The sequence below is a fragment of the Pollicipes pollicipes genome, unplaced genomic scaffold (genome assembly GCF_011947565.3).
Source record: "Pollicipes pollicipes isolate AB1234 unplaced genomic scaffold, Ppol_2.1 Scaffold_7261;HRSCAF=8764_pilon_pilon_pilon, whole genome shotgun sequence".
NCBI lineage: Eukaryota > Metazoa > Arthropoda > Thecostraca > Pollicipedomorpha > Pollicipedidae > Pollicipes > Pollicipes pollicipes.
Window position 1 is genome coordinate 24,988,891 of NW_023597054.1, and position 9,625 is coordinate 24,998,515.

Consider the following 9,625-nt stretch of genomic DNA (forward strand, 5'->3'; position numbering starts at 1 on the left):
CCGGTGAAAACAAGTCTCCCGACATTTCACCGTCACCTGCAACAAGTCCATGTTGTATTGTGCAGTTCTCACAGAGTTGCCATTGATAATGACCGGAGTTTCAGTCACTCTGCACACTGTGGGCCGTGTGTCAACAACTCAAAGGCAGTGAGCAGCTGCAACAGTTCGTAATTTCTTTGCACAAAGCGGCGGCCCGTTTTGAACTACGTTTCAGCGGCATGAACTGTTCTGACGGGTTTATTGGCTTCATATTTCACGGCTGTGTGGCCACTTCACTGGTTATCAACAGTAATTGCGTGAACCTCTCGGTACGGAACATCCTGGAAAGCCCAGTTCTCCACCTGAACGCAGCACAGACGCACGGACGCGATGGGTGTGCCTCAGCGGCCGACCAGCGCCTCTGCGAAGTGTTATCCCGAGGTGGACCTGGGCTCTCCGGGCGCCTGCTCCCCCGTCTGGCATCAGCAACGCCCGACCACCATCGTCATCCGGAGCCCGCGGGTCGGTCCGGCCCGTCCGCCGCCGCCCACCGCAGCCGCTCGACCAAAAAGGGCCAAGCCGCTCTGGCGCCGCCTGATCTCTCGAGGCGGGCTGCGACTGCAGCTGCGGCTGGCTTGGGCGCTGGTCGTGCTGTTGTGCGTGTCGCTGCTGCTCGCGCAGGTCGCCGACCGCGTCCACACGCTGCGCCACCCGCCCATTTCGACCGAGAGCCGCAGGGTGTACAACGGGAGCATGCACTACCCGGCCGTCACCATCTGCCACATGGAGGGCTTCAAGCAGTCGGTGGCGGGCCGTTACCAGCAGCGGTGGAACCGCAACGCCGGCACTTTTCAGACGCGCTGGAAGTTGTTCCCGTGGACCAACGTAAGTCTGGAGCGGTTTTGGACCGAGGCCACCTACAGTCCGCGGGAAACCATCACCGCCTGCCAGCTGGGTGACCGACGCACGGACGGCTACTGCCCGGTGACCGCCGGTCTGTCCGGCGGCAAGCACGCCTTCAGTGTCAGCTGGCGCCTGCAGGCGTTGTCGGGTGCCTGCACGACGCTGCGACCCCGCGCCGACCTGCAGCCGCCGCCGGGCCGCGACTGCGGCATCAGGCTCTACCTGAGTAGCCGACCTGACGAGTACAGCGAGCCGAGCCTGGGCGTCGGCTGGACGCTGACCGTACACGACCCGCGCTACGAGTGGTCCGACCTCTCCAGCGGCTGGTACGACTCCCTCAGCGTGCTGAGCGGCGAGAAGGTGCAGGCTAAGCTGGAGGCGAGCTTCCTCTCGTCGGTGGACCAGAGCACCGACCCGTGCGCCACCGCTGACGGCTACAACATGGCGGACTGCTACCAGGGCTGCGTGGCACACCAGCTGGAGACGCGCTACGGCTGCCGGCCGCCGTGGGTGAACGGCTCGCGCCCGCTCTGCGACAACGCCGCCCAGTTCGAGCCGCTGCTGCACAGCGTCGCGGCTCGCGACAGCTCGCAGTTCGGTCAATGTCGCGAGCGCTGCATCCGCCCTTGCGACAACAACTTCTTCTCGCTGTACGTCATGTCGATCAGCACCATGGACGAGCTGCAGCGCAACAACATCAGCCAGGTGGAGATATACTACCCGACGGGACTGACGGCGCAGGCCGTCCAGCGACACGCCTACGGCGGCGTCCAGTTCATGGCGGACGTGGGCGGCCTGCTCGGCCTCCTGCTGGGCATCTCGGTGCTCTCGGCCGTCCAGGTGCTCCAGGACGGCTGTCTCTGGGTGGCCCGGCGCTACTGGCGCCTCGAGGAGCACTGTGAGCACGAGGAGGGCGAGCTGGCCGGCGTCGAGCTGGCTGACGCGCCGTGAGCAGAGCCGAAGCGGAGCCATTGGCCGGCGCCGCTCTCGCAAGAACGACCTCTTGCCGCTCCAACTGTGACCAGGAGGCCCTGCCGTAGTCATTTCTTCTCTTGTCATTCTCTCAGTGAAATCTGCCCTTCTCACTCGATGCATGCTTGCCTGCCACCGTCCGAAGCGTGGACTTTCAATTCCGAATATATTTAGAGAGGTCCACCAATGCATTCACTATCCGGGCCTTAAAGATGGCCAAAATCGTGCGAATTCAGCTAATCCTCACAAAAAGAAAACAATCGGTATTGTTATGACACATTAAGGAAATTGCCTGCCCAACATTTCCTGAAGCTTCTACGCCCATGTCTCTGGTTGGAAGTTTCTCGGAGTGACCGCACAACCCATCCCTTAACCTGGACCAGCCACCCTCATCGATCCTTTCACCTCGCTTCGGGATCAATGCCAGCTCCACGCGGCCGGTCTGAGACCGCGAAAAAAAACTGGTGGCAGCGCCATAAAGCTGGGCACACTTGATATGTACATGACGCGTGTATAACAGAATAAAAATGGTCCCGCTCACGCCAGATGGGACATCTTGGCCTTTCTTTTGAAGGTTTACAAAGCCATTGGCGAGACAAGATGCGAATGTTTGCTGTGCGGAAGCTAATAGGTGGTAACATTACGCATGGCATCGGTATATATATATATATATATATATATATATATATATATATATATATATATATGTATAGTTTCGTATATATATATATATATATGTATAGTTTCGTACATATATATAAATATATATATATATATATATATATATATATATATATATATATATATATTTATATATATACATATATAGGCCGAAAATCCGCAAACATTCGGGTAAATCAAGGTTTTTTAACTTTAAGGTCAGACCTCCTTTGGCCTCCGCTGATGTTATCTGACCTCAGATCCGCTATAGATCACTTTGTTGCACAATAAACAGGCGTGATCTCTAGCGTCGGTTCCGCTCGTGTTAAAGTGACGTCACCGCTCACCCTGCCCTATTTTGGCGGCAACGGATGCCTGCAAATATTCCCTGATGATTTTGATAGCTGTGCCTTGATTTAGGGATGGGATGAGGAGTGAAAACTTGATGTTCTGCCTTTGACTTTAACTGGCATCGTTTGTGATGCATTTGCCAGCTCGCCGTAACTCAGGCATGTCGTTCTGGCCGCGGTGTCGTTGTGGCTACAGTTGGCCTTCAGCAAAGCGTCTGTGAGAGATTGCCAGTTGACTCTACGTACTCTGCACGACGAGAGCAGGGAGTCCCGAGGTGTCACTGTCTCGCTTAAAAAAGCTACGGACACTGGCCTTCGCAGTAGATGCGGACCTTAATTCTCTCCTGCGTAGTCATTTTCATTTACATCTATTTTATTGTAGGCGCCTCCGCCTGGCGGCTGTTCTACGTCTAATCACGCAAGAAAAAACAGCTCACAGGGAGATTCACGTATACGCAAAGGGAAATAAAATTTGAGTCGATGAATTAGCAATTTCAAACAGTCAGGAATGCCTGGCGCGGGGGGGGGGCAGACGGCCGCAACGGGCAGCCGGTTCCAGACGACGATGGCGCGGACGCAAGCTGCCGATGGGTTGAGGTCAGTCGGACGTCCGGCACGTGCAGCGAGCCGGCACCACCCGAAACAGCACGGGCTTGACGTTGAGAAGACTCGTCGCACGTCACGAATGGAGCCCACAGGGCGCAGGGGGATTTGGGGATGTGTCCAGTACGGGTGAAATGTGATCGTTGCGGCGGACGCCACTCACTGACCTGGCTGCGAAGCCCACCACCCTTTGCAGCCCGTCTAGGTGACACTCGGCCGCTCCATCCCAGACGGGCATGCTGCGGAGGATGTGGGGGAAGACGTGGCTTTGTTCACGGAGCTTCAGAAGTTCAGGAGGTGAGTGGTGCCGAATTTTGAACAGGGATACGAGGATTGCATTACAGCGCTGAACAAGTGGAAAATGTGGGGTTTCCGGGTGAGGTGGTCGTTGGGGAGCGCGCGTGTGCCTCGTGCTGTGCGTATGGATGATGTCAGCTCCCATGGTGGGGCGTGCTACAGCTGCGGCCGCACCAGACACGTCCGCTGCCGGTGTCGCCTGCAGAGCCGTGCGTGTTGTGTGCGCAGTAGACACGTTACTAGGGTGTGCCACGGATCGCTAGTGCCCGCAGAGCGCCCAGGGAAACGGCACCTGGTCCGGTCGCTCGCAGCGGATCGACGATCGGACCCAGAACAACTAGATTCTATGGCGGTTAAGAACTATGATGACATTAGACGGCGCGTGTCAAGTGTCGCGTGTTCATTTCTCCTTGGCACTGGCAGTTCGGTTAGGATTTTGCACCGTTCCATTCTTGACGTTCTCCCAAAAGTGACCACGAAGCCGACCAGTGTCACAGCAAGGCCTGTGTCTGCACAGGCTATGCCGTTGTTAGGATGGGTCAGTTATGACATTTCAAGTTGTGGTGTGACGTGTCCCCTGCCTCCCTTCGTGTCTGACGCAATTAGCGTGCCGTGCTGTTTGGGAGTTGAATTTGTGCAGCACTGTCCGTACGTCATAAAAATGAGCGCGAAGAGCTTTGTATAGGCCCCTGCTGCGTTTGCTCGCTCTGTTGCGGCGCGAGCTAGTCGTCTGGGGGGCTGAAACCAGGTGATTCCACCTAGCGCTGAGCTGGCGCTGCGGTGTCACGCACCCAACTGTGATTGGTGGGCCCCGCACTGATGGAGCCCGGTGAAGTTATTGGCGGTGTTGAAGAAGTGCGTGCTGTTTTGAACGTTGACTGTGCCTGTGTTCCCGTGCTTTTACGCAACTGGACCGCTGAGCCGGCCACCGTGCACAAACAACGCGATTTGGCTCCTGTTGAGGTGAGTTTTGTTGAGAAAATGTCGGTAGATAGTGCCTCTTCTGAAGTCGACGTTGAGAAATGGTCAAGGTTGGGCCAATCACCCCTTACAGAAGATCAGCCAAATGGTTTATATGACCTAGCACTGCTGTATGCGGGTATGTTTGACGGCCTCATCGGTTACACGGACGTAGCCAGTTATGGCATCAATACAGGTCGCTATAAGGCAGGCCCTCAGGCGTGTGCCGCCGCACTTTGTAGCTGTGGTGAAAGCACAAATCAGAGAGGTGGTTGACCAAGGGATCCTAGATGAGTCTAATGGGACAGAGTCGTCGAGGTTAGGTTAGGTTAGGTTAGGTTAGGTTTGGTTTGGTTAGTACCCAGTCGCAGTAGCACCCAGTCCTGTCCAAAAACAGACTGGACAGCAAAGTAACTATCATCCCCACGAACTTGTATGCGGAGAAAGGGATGATGTCGGAGGCGCGCAGGTTGGTCTGCGTGTTCATGACGTGCATGGTGAACAGCACGACCACAGCTTCGAACACCAGCCAGGCGGTGGCTGAGCTGGCCTACATGCCTGGCGCCTCGGGGCTGAACCTCTGCTGCTTGCCGAGCAGGAAGCCAGCCAGCAGGATGTAGGTGATGAAGGCCATGCTGGGGATGTAGAGGTCGGGCGCGTTGACCTTGTGCCGCGGCTGGATGGGCTCCCCCCAACTGTACCGCACCGATCGATCCTTGTAAACTGATATTTTGTATACGGGAACCCATCTCAAGGTGCAAAGCCTTTGAAAACTAGGCGTGCTAAGTATGCACATACATGCAGCTTGTTTATTTTCTCCAGATCAGGTAGATCTTGTTATCTAAGATTTCGAAAAGAAGTCTGGCAATGTGAACAAACCTGGCTGCTTAGTACCGTCAACGTTGAGCACGGACTTGATTCGTAGTTAAGTTACGGCTAGCCGGCTAGTAGACGTGATAAGCTGATGGCTGACGACTAACGCAGGGTTTTTGCTTGACTGTTATGAAGGAGGACAAAATGTTCTGGCATTAAAAATTCATTAAGAGCGCATGTACCAGTATCATGAGTGTTACAAGTTCCATGACCAACACAAATAATGCATATGACGCCCGTGGCGCGTGAAGTTATGTTAGGAAATTGCATGTAAAAATTCATCGGCGTATATTCGACTGCTGCCCTTAGGCTGGGGCCGCGAGAGGCATCGTCGTCCTGTGGCCTCGGGCTTGTGTGCATAAAGTAATTCAGCCGGGCCCGTGCACACGAACGGGCGAAACGCGTGGGGCTCGCAAGCACACGCGGGGCTTTCGGGTGATGAAGTATATCTTTCTGACTTCATCAGAGGGACTCACGACCAATGTTGAGGGCTGCAAAGGGACCCGAACGATCGAGGGTACCGCGGCAGGCTGGCAAAGATGCTCCCGTTGACAGTAAAGGGTCCTCAGAGCAAGCGAGAAAAGCTCAAGACCAATGTGGTGGCCCCTGAACGATCGAAAGTACCCCGGCAGGCTAACATATAGTACCCCGGCCAGAGCACAGGGTCCTCTGAGCAAAGTAAGATTGCCTAAAACCAGTGTACTTGAACGAATGTCACTGTGCGGTGGAGAGTGCCTGACCAGATTAACAGCAAGGGCCCCAATAGAAGTGAAGGGTTCTCCGCAAATGAGATCAAAGGAAAAGACTCCTAGATAGATGAAGAATGTGGCAGTGCGCGTGAATTAATGCCAATGCGCGATCAAAAGTGCCCGGGCAGGTTAACAGAAAGGGCCCAACCGGAATGGAGGGTCCCCCGCAAACGAAATCAAAGGGAGAGAGAGAGAGAGAGAGAGAGAGAGAGAGAGAGAGAGAGAGAGAGAGAGAGAGAGAGAGAGAGAGAGAGGAGAGAGAGAGAGAGAGAGAGAGAGAGAGAGAGAGAGAGAGAGAGAGAGAGAGAGAGAGAGAGAGAGAGAGAGAGAGAGAGAGAGAGAGAGAGATAGAGAGAGAGAGAGAGGAGAGAGAGAGAGAGAGAGAGAGAGAGAGAGAGAGAGAGAGAGAGAGAGAGTTCTAGATCAATGTAGGGGGCCTCTGAGCACCAAGGGCCTCGGTGTGTGATCTTATATGAGCTTGAATAACAGCGCAGATCCTTTGGAACAAGCGGAAAGAATCGGATGCCTATTTTAAGGGCCCCTGACCAACCAAGCAAACCCGGCATATGGGGCCCGGAAATAACGTATATAGCATTTGATCGGTTAAGAGTGACCAGGCGTATTAGCAAATGGTGCCTCGACAGTAGCGTAGGGTCCTCCGAGGAAATTAGAAACACCAATATATACAATGTGGAGGACCCCCAATGATTGACTGCGCCCAAATAGGTTCCCATATGGGATTCTCAGCGAGAGCGCAAAGCCTTGGAGCCTCTTGGAATTGAGACACAAGTATATTTCCAGCTACCACCTTTGCGTGCATAATGTGGGCATAAAAGTAGCGCCTGTTCTACAGTGGAACGTGACAAAGAAACAAAATGCGATGGCTCGCATCGTTGTTTCAGGCATTGTTCTTAGGGCTGTCATTACAACTCAACTGTAGTTTTATTTAATCGCATATGCTAACGGATCTTTAAAACGGACGAACGTTCCGATGTTATGGAGACAAAACACAGAGCAAATGCGAGAGATGAGAGGGAAAAACATTGTTTGTTATTTTCCTTCATATGTGCTGTCGTTTTACAATTATAGAGCAGTCAGCCGACAGTGGAGTTTTGATGATTACAAAATCTTGTCAGCGACGGTCTTTGCTGCCGGCGTACCGTATATTTTTTATTTTTTATCGTTATAAGGGGTATGATACAAAATGACTGCAAGACGAATATAAAGTTTCTTCCGGATAGTTTGCTAAAGGGACTGTTCCACATTTGAAACTTGGAGGCAGACATCAGGCATGATGGGGGAGCTCACTTCAACCACTTGTATTAAGTGCAAAAGGCTGCTCTAGAAAACACAATTTCACTATTTCGTAACTATGCTCCTCAATATGTCATGGTTTATTTACGCCACGAAACTTTTTGACGTAAGAGTTGCTGTCCCACTGGCCGCGTCAGAATTGCCACCGTAGCAGACATGTCGGACTCACTTGTGGTACTTCTACGCGCCGTAAGGTGGCGTTGATGGCCTGTGCGTCGGGTGTTATGGTGCGCGTCTTCCGACCTTTTCTAGTGCCCCTGCATAGATGTTGGTAATTTTATGTTTTTACTTGCATCTGTGGTCCCGGCTATGGTAACTGGTAGGATTGCTCACATACTTGTAATTTATATCACAAAACGCGGTTCATGATCGAGACTTGCATTTGAAACGTTCAGCTGGTAGGAAGTGAACTGCTGAGCCTTGATGCGGCGATTCATGCCGACATACTCTAGACGCCAATACAACCGTGGTTATATTTTTCTTGACCTTGAACACAGACTGGCCATTGAAGCGGAATTTATGTAATGTCTCTATGACGTCATCATTCCTGGCTTTCTTCAAAGTGGGCGGCACGAAAAAAGTCTCCACAAGTTCGCGCGCACCCAGCACAGAAAATAGGAGATTTGGATTTCTAAAAGGAGCATTCCTGGGAATTGCAGCGAGGGATCATGGTCAGTCTCAGTTCAACACCTTATGCGAATGTGAAAAATGCCCTTGACATGGCAAGTGTGACCTGGCTATAGAGGAAAAATATGTCCAAATGCCTCTTGCGCGTAACATAAAAACCTTCAGTCGCTTTGCCAATACTAATGACGCAAAATATCCATCCAACGATTGAGACTTGCGGCATGCAACGTTCACAGCTTGTCTTGACTCCGGGAACTCTACGGTATGTGCTGCAGGTGACCCCGTTTCCGAAAGAGACAGAAGTTTTACGGTCTTGCCACCTCTCCAATAACCCTGGCGCTCGTGTCATGTGCACCGCCTGGCGCACGACCCCACTGCAGCACCGCAGCTTTTCCTACAGACTTGACATTTGAGGAACTTACATATATCAATATGGGGGAGAAGGGGGAGGGGCGTGATCTGGAGGGTGAGTCGGCCGCGGATTGTCCGTCTTTCAGCTGATGATTCTCCGAAGTGGTCATCGGGTGATCACTGGTACGTGGGAAGTCATTCAGTCCTGCCAGAATAATATGTTATGCCTCTTGCATCCGGGGTCTCGAACCAACTGCCTCCAGCAACGGTCCGCCACGCCTACGTACCACTTCTCTTCAACAGTAGCCGTGGATCCGTCCACACATTGGAAGAAGGCGTCAATAAGGTCACTTGAACTCCGACAGTCTGAAAATGCAATGCTCAATTCAGGTGGAAGTGGGCCTGGTGGGCCCCGTCGCTAACGCAGATGCGTTCAACTAGACACGTAAAGACCAGAATGTGTAATTGGAGATGCTAACCCTGATGTGTGAATGCTATCCGTTGTTGTTTGTTGGCTTCTGTCAGCCTCTGGTGGATGGCCACTTTATTTGGCCACAGCTTAAGGTCATTTTCCAGCATTTGTGGTAAGGTGGTGTCATTGGCGTCGAATTCCTGGGATATCTTTTGGATGGACTGTGATGGCTCCTTAGCGGCGACAGACATGATATGCGATTCCTTCTGTAGTTCCTTTTGACCGTCCCATCCTACGCTGTCCTGTGGTGTTGCACATAAGGTTTCTCAGAAGGTTTCCTCTCAGAAGGTTTCCCAGCCAGTGTAAAACTGGTCTTGCGCAAGGCGGATGTTGGGTTTCAAAATTAAGTCTGACCTGCGTCTGTGTTGCGACATTGGATGTCATCGACGAATACAAATTGACAACGTTTGCGGTTTGCTCCGAGCTGGATGAGCACCATGACACCAAGGAAAGACGAAGCACACCAACTCAAACTCCAGGGTACCACTTGAACAGAACGAAGAGGCACATGCTTG

At 52.7% G+C, this 9,625-nt stretch overlaps 1 protein-coding gene across 1 annotated transcript; it reads left to right on the forward strand.

Moving 5' to 3' along the window:
* Positions 1-369: 369 nt before the first annotated feature.
* On the forward strand, positions 370-1,833 carry LOC119111224 (acid-sensing ion channel 5-like). The gene has a single exon (XM_037235043.1). The coding sequence runs from the start codon at positions 370-372 to the stop codon at positions 1,831-1,833; it is 1,464 nt and encodes a 487-aa protein (XP_037090938.1).
* Positions 1,834-9,625: the final 7,792 nt, after the last annotated feature.